Source organism: Citrus sinensis, chromosome 6 (genome assembly GCF_022201045.2).
Source record: "Citrus sinensis cultivar Valencia sweet orange chromosome 6, DVS_A1.0, whole genome shotgun sequence".
Lineage (NCBI taxonomy): Eukaryota > Viridiplantae > Streptophyta > Magnoliopsida > Sapindales > Rutaceae > Citrus > Citrus sinensis.
In genome coordinates this window covers 2,968,887-2,990,101 of record NC_068561.1, presented here as the reverse complement: position 1 = coordinate 2,990,101, position 21,215 = coordinate 2,968,887, and the positions used below count along the sequence as shown (strand labels likewise).

General features: G+C 33.6%; 1 protein-coding gene across 3 annotated transcripts; it reads left to right on the top strand.

Annotated features, from left to right (window-relative positions):
* The first annotated feature begins 3,898 nt into the window (after nt 1-3,898).
* On the top strand, nt 3,899-10,503 carry LOC102624115 (plasma membrane ATPase 1-like). Of its 3 annotated transcripts, XM_052443037.1 has the most exons (21): nt 3,900-4,061; nt 4,439-4,558; nt 4,736-4,834; nt 4,972-5,109; nt 5,326-5,460; nt 5,547-5,726; nt 5,823-6,029; nt 6,116-6,235; nt 6,307-6,426; nt 6,640-6,762; nt 6,846-6,950; nt 7,066-7,210; nt 7,483-7,647; nt 7,832-8,070; nt 8,524-8,556; nt 8,735-8,816; nt 8,941-9,104; nt 9,252-9,437; nt 9,515-9,697; nt 9,787-9,965; nt 10,082-10,503. In XM_052443037.1, the coding sequence occupies exons 1-21, from the start codon at nt 4,029-4,031 to the stop codon at nt 10,176-10,178; spliced, it is 2,853 nt and encodes a 950-aa protein (XP_052298997.1). In that variant the 5' UTR covers nt 3,900-4,028; the 3' UTR covers nt 10,179-10,503. The 3 variants fall into 3 exon arrangements, with proteins under 3 accessions (XP_052298998.1, XP_052298999.1, XP_052298997.1); XM_052443038.1 differs by lacking the exons at nt 9,515-9,697; nt 9,787-9,965; nt 10,082-10,503 and having other exon boundaries at nt 3,899-4,061; nt 8,941-9,154; nt 9,252-9,399; XM_052443039.1 differs by lacking the exons at nt 9,515-9,697; nt 9,787-9,965; nt 10,082-10,503 and having other exon boundaries at nt 3,899-4,061; nt 9,222-9,370.
* The last annotated feature ends 10,712 nt before the right edge of the window (nt 10,504-21,215 follow it).

Genomic DNA, 21,215 nt, shown 5'->3' with positions numbered 1-21,215 from the left:
GGTGGATCGGGTCGACCCGAGTACAAAAGTTCGGATCCGACAACTTGCTTCACCAACCATTGCCACATGGCACAATCGTGGCCATTGAATCATGAATGGTTGAGATTTAGTCAAAATTGACAGCTATCCAATGTACTCATATCTATTGTAAGCTCATTTTATCATCCAATCAGTGTTTGGTTAATAGAAAAAAGTCAACTTTGTGCACAAGCTCAATTTTAAACTGGTCTTGACTCATCTTAAGGTTATCGAACCTCTAGAATTCAAATTTGACATCCGTTTATCTGTTTAGAGTCTCGGATTACGTGAATTTAATATTTTACCTAATAAACACACAAAAATACATAAATTAAATATAGTTAAAACATAATTAATAATTCCTAATATATTGCATAAACACAAATATAAATCTATATATTTATATAAAGTTGGGACTATAAGAGGTGATGTGGTATCATCATTTCTCATCTTTGTATATTCTCTATTATCTAATAAATAGAGAATTTTTCTTTCAAATTTGGCTTTTCATCTTCTTATAATTAATTTGACTGTTATTACACAATCTTCAATACGTAACAGTTCATCAAAAGACTCACTATCTTCTCTAATTGAAACCTTCTTGATCATAAATTAAGCAAGGTGATGTGGTATCACCATTTCTCATATTTGTATATTCTCTATTATCTAATAAATAGAGAAATTTTCTTTCAGATTTAGCTTTTCATCTTCTTATAATTAATTTGACTGTTATTATACAATCAATATGTAACAGTTCATCAAAAGACCCACTATCTTCTCTAATTGAAACCTTCTTGATCATAAATTAAGCAATAATTTATAAATATTTTTAATCACTCTTCTCCTCTGCCTTACCTTAATTTATAAATAGAAACTAAAAATATGATATCCCACATAACTATAAACACAACATAAAAGAACAGAAAATAGCAATGGCTCTAAAACATGTGTTTTTCATTTTGACCTTCACTTGCCTGATCATGGCAAATATTGCAAATGCAACCACCAGAAATGATCGCCTCAACAACAGTATGAAACCAGGCTACGATTTTGCAACAAGACTTGACGTTAGAGGAGGTCTAACGGAGTGCTGGAACACATTAATGAAGCTGAAATCATGCTCAAATGAGATTGTTATATTCTTCCTTAATAGCCAAGCTGATATTGGCCCTGACTGTTGTCGCGTTATTGATCACCTGTAATTGCTGGCCTACAATGCTCACCTCTCTTAGATTCACTGCCGAAGAAGGGAACATACTGAGAGGCTAAAATAATATTTTTATCGCTTGATAATCAAACAATTTTTAATACTAATCAATAATTCACCTTCTTGATATTATTGATATTTTAAAAAGTAACACTATTATTAGATAAAAAAAAAGGACTTTGAACTTGTGACTATAGTGTTGGAATATAATGAAAATAATAGGAATATAAAACCATTATAAGGTGCAAAAGAGTAGGAACAACTTACCTAAAAATGAGAACAAGTTACTAGAAACTTGAAAAATTATAAAGGAAAGCAAGAATTTATAAAGTGAACTTGGAACATCACCCAAAATATTGGAATACATTTAAAAGAGTATGAATAAGTAACAAAAAAAATGATGGAAATAAAATGGGAATTGATTAATGGAAAGTAGGTATACTAAAAATAAATTTGAAACATCCACCCAAAATATTGGAATTTAATTCAAAAAGTGGGAAAATAAAACTAAAAAATGGTGGGAAACAGAGTGGAAGAGCTCAATCTAAAAGTTGGAACGACTTCACAAGAATTTGATAAATTCTAATGAAACGTAAGAATCTAAAAAATGAACTTGAAACATTAATCTAAAATATTGGAATTCAATAAAAAAAAAAGTAGAAATATAGAACCAAAATGTAGTGGGAAAAAGAGTTGAAAAGGTTAGTCCAAAAGTTGGAACAACTTACAAAGAATTTGATAAATTCTAATAAGAAGTAGGAATCTTAAAAATAAACTTGAAAGAAAAGGAATATAAAACCCCAAAATGGTGGGAACAACAATTGAAGAGGTTAACCCAAAAGTTGTAAGTACTTACCAATAATTTGATAAATTTCAACAATAAATAGGGATCTAAAAAATAAACTTGAAATACCCACGTAAAACGTTGGAATTTAATGAAAATAGTATAAATATAAAGCCAAAAAGTGGTGGAAAAAAGAGTTGAAGAGCTTAACCCAAAAGTTGTAAGTACTTACCAATAATTTGATAATTTTCAACAATAAATAGGGTTTTGAAAAATAAACTTGAAACATCCACGTAAAATGTTGGAATTCAATGAAAAGAGTAAGAATATAACACCAGAAAGTGGTGGAAAAAAAGTTAAAGAACTTAACCTAAAATTTAAAAAGAGTTACCAAGAATCTGATAAATCCAACAATAAGTAAGGATAAAAAAATAAACTTGAAACATTCACGCAAAATATTAGAATTAAATAAAAAGAGTAGAAATTATAACTAAAGAATTCTGGAAATAAGAGTTGAAGAGTATAACCTAAAAGTTTGAAGGACTTAACAATAATCTGATAAAGTTTAACAATAAGCCGAGATCTAGAAAATAAACTTGAAATATCTGAGCAAAATTTTAGAATTCAATGAAAAGAGTTAGAATATGGAACCAAATAGTTAGAACAAGAGTAGAAGAAGTTAACCCAAAATTTGATATAACTTACCAAGAATTTGATAAATATTAAAACACGAACCAGAGATCTAAAGAGTAAATTTGATGTATTTACCCAAAATTTTGGAATTCAATAAAAAGAGTAGGAATATTGAATCAAAAAGTGGTGGAAAAATAAGTTGGAACAACTTAACAATAACTAGATAAAGTCTAACATAATATAGAGATATAAAAAAAAACTTGAAATATCAACCTAAAAATTTAGAATTTTATGAAAAGAGTGGAAATATAGAACCAATAACTAGTGGAAAAATGAGTTGAAACAACTCACCAAGAATTTAATGAATTCTAATGGAAAGTAGGGATCTATATATTGAACTTGAAATATCCAAACAAAATGTTAGAATTCAATAAAACGAGTAGGAATATAGTAATAAAAAGTGGTGGGAACAAGAGTTGAAGAAGTTAATCTAAAAGTTGAAATAATTTATCGGGATCTAAAAACTAAAGTTGATATATTTACTCAAAATATTGGAATTCAATAAAAAGAGTAGGAATATAGAACTAAAAAGCGGTGGAAAAATAAATCGAAACAATTTACCAAAAACTAGATAAAGTTTAACAAATTGTAGAGATATAAAAATAAACTTGAAATATCTACCTAAAAATCCGGAAGTTAATGAAAAGAATAGAAATATAGAATCAAAAACTAGTGGGAAAATGAGTTGAAACAACTTACCAAAATTTAGATAAATTGTCACGAAAAATAAGGATTTAAAAAGTAATCTTGAAACATGCATTATAAATATTGAAATATAATGAAATAAATAGGAACATGACCATTTTGTGACATATTTATAATTTTTTTTACTATTTGTAAATTTAAAATTATTACAATCTTTTTCCTCATTTAATTACAATTTTATCCTTTTTTTCCTTTTTGATTTTTTTTTTCACATTAAAAACAAATAAAAATGTAATTGTTATTATATTAACCGGTTATAAACCGGTTGTACTGGTTGCATGCATGCGCCGTATCTGCATGGTAGGATAACTCACTCAACAATTCCTCATTGCATTGACTTCAGCGCAAAAGCCATGCAGACTCCAGAGATACTTTACTTAATGCACTAGTGTAGATACAATTATTGACAATAGGGTTGTTTCAACAGAAATTCTAGTTTCTAGATTAATTTACAAGGAAGAAAACAAAAGGAAAAGACAGAACGTGAGAACAGAGCTGGACAAATAAAATAAAATTTAAAAAAAAAATGAAGGAGAGAGAACACACAGACATAAAAAGAAATCTTGAGTTATAGAAGCTGCCACTCATAGATTCTAGAGAAAGTGAGTTCGTTGAGAAGAAATGGAGAGCATAATGAATGAAGCTGTGGATTTGGTATTGAAAAAGAGTTTGTCATCTCTGTTCTTGATTACTTTATTACTGTTTTTGCGTTTTTGTTTTTAGTTTACCATTAAGAAAAAGACACCGACGCCCCTATGGCTTGGCAAGATATAGTCACGGTGATCTTTTTATTTTTGGAAAAATCGTCACATAGACTGATAGATCTCTTTTATGACAATTATATTTTTTGATTGTAATAACCAGACTAAATTTTATCGGAAAAAAGTTGTCCAAAAAGTTATCTATGTGATAATTTCCAAAAATAAGAGCATGTTTATGACTATTTTGTCACGTTTTCTTCAGTGTTATTAAGTGTTTCTACCTTCTAGGTATTTTGTTTTGTGAGGAAGTTCAGGATTTGTGGTGTGCAGGAAAACGTGCCGATGCCAGAGGTTTTTGAGACTTTGAAGTGCAGTCAAGAGGGCCTTTCAACGGAGGCTGCTGAACAGAGACTTTCCACATTTGGCTACAACAAGCTTGAGGAGAAAAGGGTAATTTTACTTTTGTCATTTTTTTTGTCCTTGGTAGCTTTCTTTTTGGAAAGTTCTATTAATAAAAAGAGATACCTGTTTAATGATTGTAAGACATTTTGCTTTTGATGATTGTATTTTTATTTTTATTATTATTTGTATTTTATTTTACTTATTTATTTATTTATTTTTTGGCAGGAAGGTAAAATTTTGAAGTTTTTGGGATTTATGTGGAACCCTCTCTCATGGGTCATGGAAGCTGCAGCTATCATGGCAATCGTACTTGCAAATGGAGGAGTGAGTATTGAGTACTGTTATTCAAATTATATTTTTATAATATGTTTTAGAAAAAAAAAATGGTGTTTTCTATCTGATGTTTCTGGAAATGAAAACATATTTATTATCTCATTTTGTTGGGAATTTCATTTTTGCAGGGTAAACCTCCTGAATGGCAAGATTTTATTGGGATAACAACCCTGCTTCTTATCAACTCAACAGTTTGTTTCATTCAGGAGAACAATGCTGGTGCTGCCAGCGCAGCTCTCATGGCTCGTCTTGCTCCTAAAGCTAAGGTACTGACTACGCTTGAATAGTTGTCAGGATAAGATTATTGGTGAGTTAGTGCATATGCATATCTAATAAATTTATTATTAAGTTCATATCAACTTAACTCAATGAGAATTGAAATCAGAAACTGTTATGTCATATTAATTTGTAAAATAATACTCTGTAAGAAGAGTTTGTCGCTCTAGGCTCTATCATTCCTGTAATTGGAGATACTATTTCAGGTCCTTCGAGATGGAAACTGGAAGGAGGAAGATGCAGCCAATCTTGTCCCTGGTGATGTCATCAGCGTTAAGCTTGGTGACATTATTCCTGCGGATGCTCGTCTCCTCGAAGGTGATCCATTGACAATTGATCAGGTGAGCTTTTGCAAACTTTGTATGTTTGAATTGATTTGGTAAAGTTGAGCTGTTTAATTTAACTTCTTTCAATTTGTACGTTGCAGTCTGCTCTCACAGGTGAGTCTCTTACCGTAAGTAAGGGTCCTGGTAACTGTGTATATTCAGGCTCTACGTGCAAACAAGGGGAGACTCAAGCTGTGGTCATAGCCACTGGTGTTCGCACCTTCCTTGGCAGAGCTGTACATCTTGTGGATACCACAAATCAAGTGGGTCAGTTTCAAAAGGTAAGAAAATGCGAATTCACATTCCTTAAGACTTGTTTTTATGTCTAATCTCACATTATCATTCACTGAAACTTTTGCTCTTGGGCTTGTTTACAGATCTTGACTGCAGTTGGGGAATATTGTATTTGTTCAATTGTACTGGGGTTAATAGCAGAGATCATTGTGATGTTCGCGATCCAACATAGGGAATACCGCACAGGACTTAATAATTTACTTGTGCTTCTTATTGGAGGAATTCCTATTGCCATGCCTACTGTTTTATCAGTGACAATGGCGATTGGTTCCAAACGATTGTCTTTGCAGGTTGGTCTTAGTTGTTATTTATAATGATGTTACTTTATGTGGTCATTAGTTGATGATTGCAAGCATATATGGGCTAATTACTGCAGGGAGTTATCACAAAGAGAATGAGTGCAATAGTCGATATGGCAGGCATGGATGTGCTTTGCTGTGACAAAACTGGAACTCTAACTTTGAACAAATTAACAGTTGACAAGAATCTAATTGAGGTTGGTGTAAATTTTGCTCACTTTTAGAATTGCAATGTGTATTTCAACATTTGGCCTGGATAATTCTTCAGATCTTTGCTGGAGGAGTGGACGCAGACACTGTTGTTCTGATGGCAGCTCGAGCCTCCCAAGTGGAAAACCTAGATGTAATAGATGCTGCTATAGTAGGAATGTTGGCTGATCCAAAGGAGGTATATTTATGAATTCTAGAATTTCATGTATGTATTTTAATCCAAAGAAGGTATATTTATGAATTCTAGAATTTCGTGTGTGTATTGTAATCTAATTAAGCTTGACTGTTGTTGAAATTTTGTTTTCTCAAAGGCAACTTGTAGAAGATTTTCTTATTTTTTCCTCTTATCATTTTGTTGACATTGATTTCTTTGCTTTTGACCATAAACAAGGCAAGGGCTGATATCCAAGAAGTTCACTTCCTTCCATTTGACCCCACAGGTAAGCGAACAGCTCTGACATATATCGACAGTGAAGGCAAAATGCATAGGGTCACCAAAGGTTCTCCAGAGCAGGTATGATTGTCAACAACTAATAGTACGTTCTAGGATTCTGAAATGCCATTTGATTTAACTTATGCTTTTATTTTGACTTTCAGATTTTAAACCTTTTACACAACAAATCAAAGATAGGACGCAAAGTCAATGCCGTGATTAATAAGTTTGCAGAACGAGGATTACGATCTCTTGCAGTGGCATATCAGGCATATGAATTACCTATGTCATTGTTCTAGGTCCTATCTTTACATCACTATAGCAGTGCATTACTTCAATTGCAATTTGTATTAACAAAGTCTATATTTATTAATTTGGTTTCAGGAAGTTCCTGAAGGATCAAAAGAGAGCTCAGGAAGCCCATGGCAATTTATTGGACTCATTCCTTTGTTTGATCCTCCTATACATGATAGCGCAGAAACAATAAGAAGGGCACTGAGTCTTGGGCTGGGCGTGAAAATGATCACAGGTACTTCTCCCATTTATTGTATTATATGTCTTCCTAATTTGTAATCTTAATATTTGGTCTTTGTTTAGGCACCATTTATATCTAGAGAAATTTTGTTGCTTCTGGTTTTGTTTAATCCTTCTATCTGAAAAAATGCTTATATGTCAGTTTTCTTTTGCATTGCTGGTGGAATCTAAATACTCCTATGGTTTTACCTTTTTAGATTGTTTTAATTGGCAATTTCTTTACATTAAGATAGATATTCCATCTGTTTGACTTTTCCTCTTTCTCAGGTGATCAACTTGCAATAGCAAAAGAAACAGGACGTCGTCTTGGAATGGGAACCAACATGTATCCTTCATCAGCCTTATCAGGACAGGACAGGGATGAGTCGATAGTTGCTTTACCGGTTGACGAGTTGATTGAGAAAGCTGATGGGTTTGCTGGTGTTTTCCCTGGTACGAAGCTTGATCTCCTAATTTGCATTAAGTAATCGTCCACATACTGAAGTTAGTGTTGTATAGCTTTTATTGAACTTGATGTATGCATGACTACGTCCTACAACCTTTTCATTATATTTTAATCATAGCATATTTCTTTTTTTCACCTTTGTTTACACATCTGTCCTTATTTTCTTTGTAGAGCACAAATATGAGATTGTGAAGCATTTGCAAGCTAGGAACCATATATGTGGAATGATTGGTAACGGTGTCAATGATGCTCCTGCTCTAAAGAAAGCAGACATTGGCATAGCTGTTGCTGATGCAACTGATGCAGCTCGTAGTGCTGCCGACATTGTCCTGACAGAACCTGGCCTTAATGTTATCATTACTGCCGTTCTAATTAGTCGAGCAATATTCCAGAGGATGAGAAATTACATGGTGAGGGTTGGTTTTGATTCTAAGGAAAAGGTGTTCTACAGTCGATAGTGTAGTGAAGGATGGGATTTGTGTGAGGGAATTCACAACCTATCTAATTCTATATATTCCACATTCCTTAACCTACAAACAAACTAATAATTTTAAAGCTTACATTTTACACTGCTTGAGTGCCTGGTGGTGAAGAAAGCACTGAGATTGAAATAACATGTCATTGTTCTGTAAATTACTTTTAGAGCCTGAGGTCGAAAATAATAAATAATATAATAAACCAAGATATTGGCGGTGGTGCTGTTCATGAAAACTTGATTTTTGTGAGCATTGGTAACTTTTTTACACAGTCTCAGACTTTTGCAAAATTGAAACAAGACACGAGCCTTGTTTACTTGAATTAGTTGATTCCTTCTTGCTCTGTCCCCACTTTTTGGTGCTTAATTAATTTCTTTCTTGTCGCAGATATATGCAGTCTCCATTACCATCCATATTGGAGTAAGTTGTTCGCTGCTTGTTTCAAATACTATGTAGGAGAGTATTGTGTAATTTATTTGGTAATTGCAACTTTAATCTTCTATGGTAATTATTGCCCTACTGATGAATATGAAAGAGTCTTCACAATAGTAGCTTGAATATCTAAGCTTGACGTCTTAACTATTTCTCCTGGTGACAGTTTGCTTTCAGGCTGCTAGCTCTTATCTGGCAGTTTAACTTTCCACCCCTCATGGTGCTGATAATTGCTATTCTTAATGATGGTGTGTTTTTCCTTGACTCAGCATGTATATTGTAACTGTTTGTATTCTTTTTCATCCAGGTGTATCGATTTCAAATAAGAAATACACTTGTCTATTGATATTTGCCCGGTACATTGATTGCCAGGTGCTATTATTATTACAATATCAAAAGATAGAGTCAGACCATCTCCTCATCCAGAAAGGTGGAATTTGATCAAGATCTTTGTAACTGGAAGCATTCTTGGTGGTTACTTGGCAATGATGACTGTGATTTTCTTTTGGACAGCATACAAGACAGACTTCTTTCCAGTAGCGTGATTTATCTTTTGTGTTATCATGTCACCCAATTCGGGTGTTATGTATGCCCGTTTTCCTTGATTTAATAATATAGAGAATAATATATGCCTTTACATTGTCTTCAATAAGTTGGACTGAAACTCAGTATGCAACATTCAGCGTACATTTGGCGTTTCAAGTCTTAACGAAAAGGATGTGGACGACTGGAGAAAACTTGTCTCGGCAGTGTACCTGCAAGTGAGTTCCATTAGTCAGGCTCACCTATTCGTGACCCGTGCAAGGAGTTGGTCTTACATCGAGTGTCCTGTCCTGTTCCTTGCTCTGGCTTTCTTTGTTGCTCAGCTGGTGAGTGAAATATGCTGTTTTCTTTCGCCTTTCTGACATACAGAGGATGGGTTGATCCTTTTTAATTCTGTGAGCAGACTGCTACACTGATTGCCGTCTATGCAACCTGGAGCTTTGCTACAATTGAAGGAATAGGATGGGGTTGGGCTGGCGTGATTTGGCTTTATAATATCGTCTTCTACATTCCGCTTGATTTTATAAAGTTCTTCATCCGATATGTGCTTAGCAGGAATTTTTGGGATCTTGTCACTGAACAAAGGGTATTGATGGCTTGAGTTCAACAGAGTTTATTCAAGTACTGGAGCTTAATTTCTTGTTCACCCTCGATACTGTAATTGCTATTTTGCAGACTGCCTTCACGTCTAAGAAAGATTTCGGAAAGGAAGAACGTGAGCTTCTATGGGCACACGCGCAGAGAACCCTACATGGGTTGCAACCACCTGACACCAGTATGTTCAGTGTACGAAGCAGTTACGGAGAACTTAGCTGGATGGCTGAAGAAGCAAGAAGAAGAGCTGAGATTGCTAGGTAAAAATATAAATATAATGCCAACAAACTGCATTACTTAATTTCTACTCTTAAAAGCCGAAATTTAATGCTTGGAGTGTACACTCTTATGCATTCAATATTTTGATTTTTTGCAGATTGAGAGAACTGCATACACTGAAAGGGCACGTCGAATCACTGATTAGGCTTAAAGGACTGGATATCGACGCAATTCAGCAATCCTACTCCGTCTGATACAAGTCATACATGACACATTCATGGACATGGAACATATGCTGAGATTGCAGATATAAGCCCTTAGTCCACAAGTAATTATGCAATTCATCCTGAAAGAGTTATGATTGCATATCTGATGTACATATTTGCCCATCTGGGTTCTGTTTTTCAGTTTTACATTTGGTGTTTGAAGAAACAATATGATGGGTTTAAGTACTACACGGCCACTATTTGTGATACAAACCATAGTAAGAGATGGGTTTAAGTACTATGCGCCTATGCGGCTAACACTCCTGATACAAACCATAATAAGAGTAATATATTTCTCCACCTGTTTATTAAAGTTTTTAACCTTTTTTTTTTCTAATATATCTTCTAAGAACTAGGGAGGTGGTGGATAAAATTCAGATTGAATTTTTAACCTCATATCTTCTCAGAATTGGAATTTGGATGACCTTTAAATAAACTACTTGCAAACTACTTACGAAATTTGAATGAGCATTAAATAAAATTATTTGAAAACTACTTCCGAAAGCTTTTTAATTTCTGTGTTTCATTTTGTTTTTAATAATTTAAAAAATGTAACCTGCAATTTCTGCAAGTAATCAGAAAGCTACAATAGAATTTGCTTGCATTTATCTGATTAAAAAGGCATTACAGATTTTGTATGATACAGTCAGTTCTTATATCATATAATATCCCAGAAATTATAAATTAATTAATAAAAAAAAGAACCAAAATAAGTCAAATATAGATCCTTAAGTGGTCATCATTAAACATTTGTTCACATATTAATTACTCATTTTCTTGAGATTAATATATATACAAACCTATGCCTTAAATTACTTTCCAATGTTTTCTGCTCGCGCAATGAAAAATTTAAGACATAGATAGGGACCAGCAAGGGCGGCAGCTGTCCTAATAAATATTATTTTTCTAGAATATTAATTTTAAATTTCAAGCAAATTTTTTATTTGCCCCCTCAATAAAGCTTTTGATTTGCACCCATGATGAGCTTTAAATAAAATACGATAATTATATTTTCATCACATAAATTACTTTAAATAAGTAGATTATTTACTAGATTAAATGCATTATATGCCTAAATAAAGAAAAAATTCTTTTGAGTAAATTAATATTTCCCAGCAATTCACTAAGTATGGCTTCACAGTTCAAAAAGAACAACTCTAAGCACTATAAATTTTTAGTAAAAATAATAAAATAATATATAAGAAAAAGAATAACAATACCTCTTTACTCCTTAGGTTAAGGAAATGGCGAAAGATATCTCTTTGTTTTAATAAATGGTCATATGAATCCATTTTCAAGATACACATGCTCTTTTTTTAACACAAACTTTTTTTCGTGTTAAAAAATAATCACAGACTTACATAAATCCTTAAGATTTATTCATAGAGTCTGTATTTACTATATCACGGAAGTAGAGTGACTAACTCCCTAATATTTATTGGCACATGCTATCCACGAATCATGATAGATTAGTGCATGGATAAATATTGATAATCTAAAGTGATTTGGCAGTTTTTTAGTTAATTTTGTTAAACTCGTGGTCAAGAAGTGTAGAATATGACAACTATTCAAAATTATTTTTTTAAAAAAAGAAGGAAATAATTTTCAGCCAATTTCATAGACTTCTCAATCACATTGGGTCTAGAATTCGAGCAAAGCTAGAGGTGGTAATATCCTATATGAATTTGTCAAGTTTTGATTGACAAAAATTGACCGAATTAATAACACTTTCGTTGATAAAGGATAGAATTTATAAAAAATAATGTTTAATTTTTCTGAAATGCTAACTCCACACACTGTGGTTGCCTTGGCTGCGAAAATATTATCATTATTGTGTGAATGGGATGTTGAGAAAAAAAGATTTTTTTTTTCAATGACTCTAAACAAGTAATGATATTAGTGTTGTAATGTTAAAAAGTCAACTGAGATTAAAGAATCCTTTAATGTGTGATGGAGATTTACTTTTATATTCGAAGTCATGCTCATATTATTATATTGATTGTTAAAAAAGGATTGAAATAAGTTGAAGAAGAAATAGAAAATGCCCATGAGAGTATAAAATATGTCAAAGGGTCAAATATGAGAAAAAAAAAATTCTTCTAGTGTGTTAAGTATTTCTAGATGACAAGAAAATGTTAGGAAATTGGTGGGTGAAGCAGACACGCAGCTAAAATAAAATTAGAAGAAAAATAAAGAACAAGCACAAAAGAGAACACCAGAAATTACGTGGTTCGGCTTTTAGCCTACGTCCATGGGCAAAAACAGAAGGAAAATATTATACTAGTAAAAAGAAGTTACAAGTATTGTAGTATTTTAGCTCATTACCCAAAACTCGAATACACCCAAACTCTCAAATCACTAAACACACAAAACTCTCTGCTCTGCAAGAATTACTTCTCACAACTCTCGACTCTCTCTACAAAATTGGATTCAAGCTCTTAAATTAAGAACTTGTATTTATAGGCAAAACTTTGCCAAGAAAGTCAAAAAGATGGCTTTGATTTTCAAGCAATATAGCTGCAAATTTCAAGTTTTCAAACTTTGAAATTTTGAGCTTTGAATTTTTCTTTTTCTTTTTCAAACATCCGGTGCCAACCATTTTGCTTCTTCAAACCTTCTAGATGCAGTTTCTAGATGCTGCAGCCAAATCTTTTGACATTCTCCTACTTGGAGATTTGATTGAGGATCAATCAATCTCCACACCATCCTTTCTGCTTCGCCATAATCATGTTGCCTACATTTCTGCTAGGCCACAAGAGGATCTACTCCAGATAAACTTGTCAGCATTGATTGGCTTGGTCAAAACATCTGCTAGGTTCTCCTTCGTATGGATTTTTTATAAATCCACACTTCCGTCTTCCACTACTTCTCAAACGAAGTGATACTGAACTCCTATGTGCTTTGTCCTGGAATGAAAGGCTGGATTCCTTGCAATGTGCAAGGCACTCTGACTGTCACAAAACACAGAAATTTTCTCTTGTTTGTGACCGAGCTCCTCCAATAACCTTTGTATCCAATAGCTTCCTTGCAAGCTTGTGTAGCTGCCATGTATTCTGCTTCTGTTGTAGATAAGGCCACAACGGTCTGCAGTTTTGAAACCCAGCTTATAGCTGCTCCCGCAAGTGTAAACATATAACCAGTAGTGGATTTTCTTTTATCAAGATCTCCTGCAAAATCTGAATCCACATATCACCTGACAGTAAACTCTGATCGTCCATAACATAACGCAATATCAGAGGTTCCTCTGATGTATCTCAGAATCCTCTTCACAGCTATCCAATGCTCTCCACCAGGATTCGTCATGTATCGACTGACTACTCCCACTGTTTGTACAATGTCCGGTCTAATACATATCATAGTGAACATCAAACTTCCCACTACTGATGCATACGGTACTCGAGACATCTTATTCCTCTCTGCTTTATTGCTAGGACACGTACTTGAGGATAATTTAAAATTAACAGGAAGTGGGGTAGAAATTGACTTACAATCTTACATGTTGAAGTGCCACAAGATTTTCTTCAAGTAGTTCTTCTGTGAAAGCCAAATCTTCCTATTATTTCTGTCTCGGTGAATTTCCATCCCTAGAATCTTGTTTGTTGGTCCCAAATCCTTCATTTGAAACTCCCTAGCCAACTGTGCCTTTAATTCTTAAATTCGATCTTTGTTGGGGCCTACTACTAACATATCATCCACATACAACAGCAAAATAATGAAATCATTATCTTCAAACCTCTTGTAATATGCACAATGGTCTAAACTGAATCTGTTGTATCCAAGGCTCATAACGAAGGAATCAAATCTCTTATACCAACACATCGACGCCTGTTTGAGACCGTATAGAGATTTGTTCAACCTGAAAACCAACTTCTCCTTTCCTATTTCTGTAAAACCTTCTAGTTGGAGCATATATATTTCTTCTTCAAGTTCTCCATGAAGAAATGCAGTTTTCACATCTAACTGCTCAAGATGTAAGTCAAATGTAGCACACATCGCCAAGACTACTCTAATTGTTGTGAGTCGAACCACCAGAGAAAATATCTAATTGAAGTCAATTCCTTCTTTCTTAGTATATCCTTTCACTACCAATCTTGCACGATACCGCTCCACTTGGTCATTGCCATCACGCTTGATCTTGTAGACCCATTTGTTTCCAATGGCTTTTCTTCCATGTGGTAGTGGTATAAGTTTCCATGTCTTGTTCTTGTGTAGAGCTTTAACTTCTTCCTACATTGTTGTCATCCACAAAGCAACATCTGAGCTGTTTAAAGCTTCATAGAAAGTTGAAGGCTCTCCATCCTTCGTTAGAAGACAGTATATGGTATATCTAAGAAATAAGAGTTATTACATCAATTCTAAACTTAAATCAATATTATTTAGAGAGCAAATAAGATGTTTTTACTACATTTCGGTTACCTTTTGCATAAACATTCATTTTAGTTGGGTTTTAATAAGTTTTGTTTAAATCAAGTAATTTGTGCTAAAAACAGGTGTATAATTATAGGTTTTAAATTCATAAAAGGATGATGAGACATTAGATGAGTAAGAGGAGGAAAGAAGATGGCTACAAAAAAAGACAAGCACAATCGGGAATAATGCAGTGCTGTTGTGGATGCTAGAGCAACCAGTGCTGCAGCAATCAGAGAGCAATGCGAGAGAAAGCTTAAAGCGTGGGTCAGCCATAAAATTGCGATCTGCATGTTTCCTAATTTAAACGCATGCACGCACATGGACTTTGGGTCGTTTACCCTAATTTGCAATATAAAAGGAGGCGTGCACCACATAGAAAGGTGGCAAGGAATTATTATCAAACATAATTACAAAGGCAAGAAGAAGGAGATCAAGATTTAGGAGTGCTATTCGGAAACAAAAAAAAGGACCGTGCAGAATTATTTTGTCTTTCATCGTGCTCAACTTATATTTTTTCTTCTTCCTTGAATTGTTTGGATGTATTCCGAGATCAATATATTTGTGTTTATTTTTCTCATCCAGATTATGAACTAAATTTACTTGTGGTTGAGTGACAAATAATCCAATGGCACTACTAGAAAAATGAGCTTTACTGATACTAAATTAGTGTCAGTAATTACTTTTCCTGACACTTGTTAATTGTGTCAATAATGCTCCAGCCAGAACACACTGATACTGAAAATTAGTGTCAGTGATTTTTGTGTCAATAATTTTTGTCACAATAATATCACTAAAATAATGACACGATGGTATCAGTGTTTAATGATATTATTTACATGTCAATGATTAATGTGACTACAATATCAGGAGCACATTGATTCATTAACGTAAATTATTATTCATGTCATTTTAAAATATTTAGTGTCAGTATTTATTGATGTTATGCTGCTTTTGTTAATAGTATATTTTTATTTTAATTATATTTTTTTTCTACAATCAAAAGAAAACTCAAAATATATTAAATATACCAAATCTCACAACACAATTCACATAACAAACATTCCAAATACATAATTTAAATTAATGTAATTCAACTACACCACTGTTTGGAAAAGAAAAACATAATTATCAAATTAAGCTTTCGACAAGTTCTAGACAATAAAGTACTAAATTAAGTTTCAACAAACATTAACGGACAAAAAGAAGCACAAGAGTGTCAATAAATATCCATATGTGGCTTCATTTTTTTCCCACCTACAAGTACATAAAATCAATTAGTACACAACAAATAATAAATCTTGGATATTTGGAAGAAAAAATCATCATAAATTACTCATATATTACCTTGTGATTTTGGGCTATAATTAACTTGGCAACATATGTAGCCCATTGATTATGAAGTCGCAAGAGCTCTTTCATGACGTACAAGCAACAATATTGTAACATATCCCCACTAATAACAACCTCGCAATTAATCCATATAATTGTTTTGTACATCTCATGGTTATTCACATAATCTCTCCAACAATACGCAGTGTGCCAATCATTAAATGTTCATCAGTTAATTAATATAGAGAGAGACAAAAATTTTTAAAAAGAATCTAGCTACCACTTTTTTGATCGCTATCATTAACCTCTCTTAAATCGTAAGTGAGTGATGTGCAGTAAGACGGGCCTTAGTGGCTTTTAATAAGTCGAGCTAATTCATAAGTGAAGTAACTAATAAAAATTAAGACTTAAAATAAAAAAAATGTCTTCATATTCTTTAATGGCCTTATAAGTTTTTTTGTTTTTCATGTTTGGTCAATGAAGAGAGTGGGATTCTGGTGGTTGTGTGAGCCGCTAGATTTGCCATGCTGGCGATCATGGAGTTCTAATTTTTGGCTATTAGGTTGAAGCAAACAAATATTTAGGCTTAAGTACAGTGACAATTTGACACAACTATCAACGAAGTTTTGCATGCAAAACACAACTTTTAAAATGAAGAAATGAGAATAATGTCAAATAAAAAAAGAATAATTGAATAATTCCATTTAAGTATTTAACCATTCAACTTTTTATATGAACACAAGTTTAGCACTCACGCGCTAATAAATTTTGGCTGTGAAAACTATTTAGTCGGAGTAGAGATACAAACATGCAAAATTTGTAAGCTCATGTTTATTTGACATATATTTCTCAAATAAAGAATGATGCAGAAGCAAATCCTTTAATAATTGTAAAGGCATATCATTTAAACAAACAAGAAAACTGCATACCATGATGAACCCCTTTCAAAGTGTAAGCTGGTCAGCACAAACCACTTTCAAAGTGTAAGATAGTCAGCACAAACCACTGAGTGCCCAAATTCGCAGAAGAAGCAGGTCTATAAGTTGACAAAACCAGCAACCTCAGTCAAAATTATGATACCAATGCACGCAGTTAGAGGTATGATCATAGTTATCAAAAATAAAGATATGCTCTTCCGGCTACATAGGGGAAAAGAAAAGCATTAAGTGTATTATACTTCTTCCAGCCACTTAAACATGAGGTTTGATTTCTGAAGATAATCAATGATTATTATTAAACTAATCGCATAGTTAATTATTTCTTTGCTGCCCAAAAGGTTGTTTCCCTAATACTCCTAGCAGTATCCTGGCTGAAGATTTCATTTCTCAAATAATTTTATATGCAGTAGAGTTGGCTTAACCAACTTCTCATCCAGTGAGGAGAAAAAAAGAAGAAAAAAGCAGTCTAATTTTACTGCTATCCATAGCACTCCACTTAACTTTATGAGAATCTCATTCTAGTTAATTGAATCATGAAGAAGAGTAATTATATTACAGCGAATGGTAAGGGCACTGCCCTGCTTAGTTTCCAGTGTAATGTACAGATTCCAGAAACATCTCTTTCTCTGAGCTATTTTCTCAGCAACCAAACAACATCTCTGTTTTCTTTCATATGCAAAGAGATAAAATGGATCAATTTAAATGAAGAAAGAACAAAAAGTCTTAACATACCACCCAGATAAGCAATTTATTCGGGGCCAAAGGATTCAATGTATGGTATCTGACAAAGGTTGTTTGCCTTGTATTGTCAACTCTCTTGCAATTTCTATTCCAGAAAAAAAAATCAGCTGCTCATTTATGATAAAAACAAAATTTAAAATAAAATCAATAGATCTAAAATCAATTGTGGCTTTAAGGAACCTAAAGCCACAATGTTAATTGATCTTAAAAGTTTGTTATAAAATCATATGTAGAAGCAGTTAGTTTCAGTAAGAAGTACACGACATTTAGTAAAGCAATTTTAAAGAATTCTCTATACAAAACAAAAAAGGCATGGATACCCGTTGATTTCTCTTACTGGTCACAGGACACTTAGGTCCATTATCTCTTTTCTTCATGCTCTATTTATCCATTTAAGGTTACCCTGAACAGATATTGTGGTGGTATAGCAGCGACGACGGAGATTGAGGCAGTGCGACAGTGACGGAGCGGCTGACAGAGGCTGAGAAGTTATTACCGGTGACGAACGGCTGAGTATTGATGATAACTGGAAGTAGTTACGGCCTATTGGTGATGATCGCAGTGGATTAGTTACTGGTGACGGTCAAAAATCATAAGTTACGACAGTGTGTTTCCAACTTTGGTGCACGAGATATGATAGGAGATGACGACAACAAAAGAGACAAAAATATAGAGAACAGACTTTGGTGCATCGGAGATGACGGCAGTGGCTAGTCGAAAGTAGTGACGGCAGTGGCTAGTCGAGAGTGGTGACGAAAGTGGCGAAAGAGATTTTGGGTATGTCGGCGGCGTGGTAGTGATTTGTTTTGTTTTCGATTGACAATATGATGAAATGAGGGAAAGAGATTAGGGATTTTACTTTTGCTATTATATTTTTGTTTTTAATTCTTTTAAAAAATACTTGTATCTTGAATCTGTAGGTCATGTGGTCTTTGGTTCAAATGTAAAAACTTTAAATTTTAAAAGTCTTTAGTTCGAGTCGGAAGATTTACAAATCATAGTAATTTTTTTTTTAACCTCTGATACTTCAGTGCCAGTGGTTTTTGATACTTAATTTACTGATACACTGATATCAGTAATTTGTGATACATATTTGTTAAAAGCAGAAAATGGTGCATATGCATACAATTACTGATACTTTTTACAAAATGTCAGAAACTAAGTGTCAGTAAAGGTCATTTTTGTAGTAGTGTGGGTTCTTGACTGTTCTTTTATGTTGTTATGGTAATGCTGTAGCATTATACTCTAGTAGTTTTTATGAATACAACTGTTATTTCGGTTGACCACCCATTTAATAATTTCAGTTAATATAGAGCAGAAAAAGGGCATGTCCTAGCGGACATTATTAGAGTATTATTTGTTCCTAAGTCGAGTTTCCTGGATTAGGTTACCTTGAATCCCATAAGGGCAATACTTGAAGTTAAGATTTGTGACACTCTAGACATAGGTGTTCACCTTGTATGGTGGAGAGATTAAAGGTTATAATGTCGTACTATAAATATATGAGCAACTGGTCATTGTTAGTAGATTTAAAGGTAAGAGATTTCCAACATGCGATAGCTGCAGATGCTGATTTATTCTACCCATTGCTGCAGCACTTATTGTAACAACTGGTGCTAATTTAGTAAACAACAGTCACCCCATTAAGAGAGTTTGATCATTCAACTACTATATTCTCAATTGAATCTTAGACACATTTAACTTAGTTTATTTCATTACAGTATTGTTTTATTTCTATCTCTCACAATTATTAGTTACGATAGAATTATTTGACAATTGTTTGTTTCGGTCTTTAGTTGATTTGCACTATTGTGATTGCTTTAGTATTTTGAGTAACATCAATCCGTGTGGAGACGATCTTGAATACTTATCACTTTATTACTTGTTGTGTATACTTGCACATTGGCATTGATAATAATTGATTATTGAAATCAATCAACAAGTTTTTGGCGCCATTGCCGGGGATTGATTGTTTATTTTTTAAGTGTGAAGTAAATCTTGATAGCGCCAAATTTGATTTGATTTGATTTATTCTATTTTTGATGTAGACAAAACCAAGATAGAGGTAATAGATAAACTGCCACCTCTAACTTCAGTAAAGGGTATTAGGAGTTTTTTGGATCATGCTGGATTCTACAGAAGATTCATTAAGGATTTTTCCAAAGTAGCTAAGCCTATGTGTTCATTACTGGAGCATGACAAACCATTTCACTTTGACAATGAGTGCCTTCAAGCATTTGGAGAATTAAAGAAAGCTCTGATCACTACTCTAATAGTTATATCTCTAGATTGGACTTTACCATTTGAATTGATGTGTGATGTAGTGATCATTCTGTGGGAGCAGTATTAGGGCAAAGAAAGGATAAGGTTTTTCATTTCATATACTATGCAAGCAAAACGTTCACTCCAACTCAGATCAATTACACCACTGCAAAGAAAGAGTTGCTAGCAGTAGTTTTTGCTTTTGACAAATTTAGAGCTTATCTTGTGGGTACTAAAGTAACTGTTTACACAGACTATGCAGCCATCAAATATTTAATTTCAAAGACGAATGCCAAACCAAGATTAATCAGATGGATCTTATTGCTTCAAGAATTTGATTTGGAAATTAAAGATAGAAAGGGGACTGAGAATCAAGTGGCAAACCACTTGTCACGGCTGAAAGCAAACACTAGTACATTGACAAGGAAGGGCATCACCGAAACTTTTCCTAATGAACAGCTGTTGGTAGTACAGTAAGCATAAATGCTGCAGCAGTCAGAATCTCCATGGTATGCAAACTTTGCTAATTACTTAATGAGTGGGTTTCTACCATCTGAGCTGAAGTTTCAAGAGAAAAAGAAATTTTTTCATGATGTTAGAAGTTATCAGTGGGATAACCCACATTTATATAAGCTATGCTCAGATCAAGTAATAAGAAGATGTGTTGCAGCAGAAGAAATACCTCATATACTGGAGTCATGTCATACTGCAGCATATGGAGGACATTTTGGTGGTCATAGAACAGCTGCCAAAGTTATGCAATCAGGTTATTATTGGCCCATTATTTTTAAATATGCTTATAAATTTGTTAAATGTTGTGACATGTGTCAAAGGACAGGGAACATAACTAGCAGACATGAGATGTCATTGACTAACATACTGGAAGTGAAAGTTTTTTATGTTTGGGGAATAGATTTCATGAGACATTTTCCCCCATCCTTTGGGAACTTATATATCCTTGTTGCTGTGGATTATGTCTCCAAGTGGATAGAAACTGCAGCATTACCTACCAATGATGCTAAAACCGTGGTGACTTTTCTTCAGAAAAGTATTTTTTCTAGGTTTGGCACTCCTAGAGCAATTATCAGTGATGAAGGCACACATTTTTGCAACAAAATCTTTGCTGCAGCAAAGATGAAATATGGAGTCAGACACAAGATAACAACAACATATCACCCACAATCCAATGGTCAGGCTGAAGTGTCCAATAGAGAAATTAAAAAGATCTTAGAAAAAGTGGTGAACCCAACAAGGAAGGATTGGTCTTTGCATTTGTATGACTCTCTATAGGCCTACAAAACAACATACAAAACTCCACTCGGCATGTCTCCTTACCGAATTATTT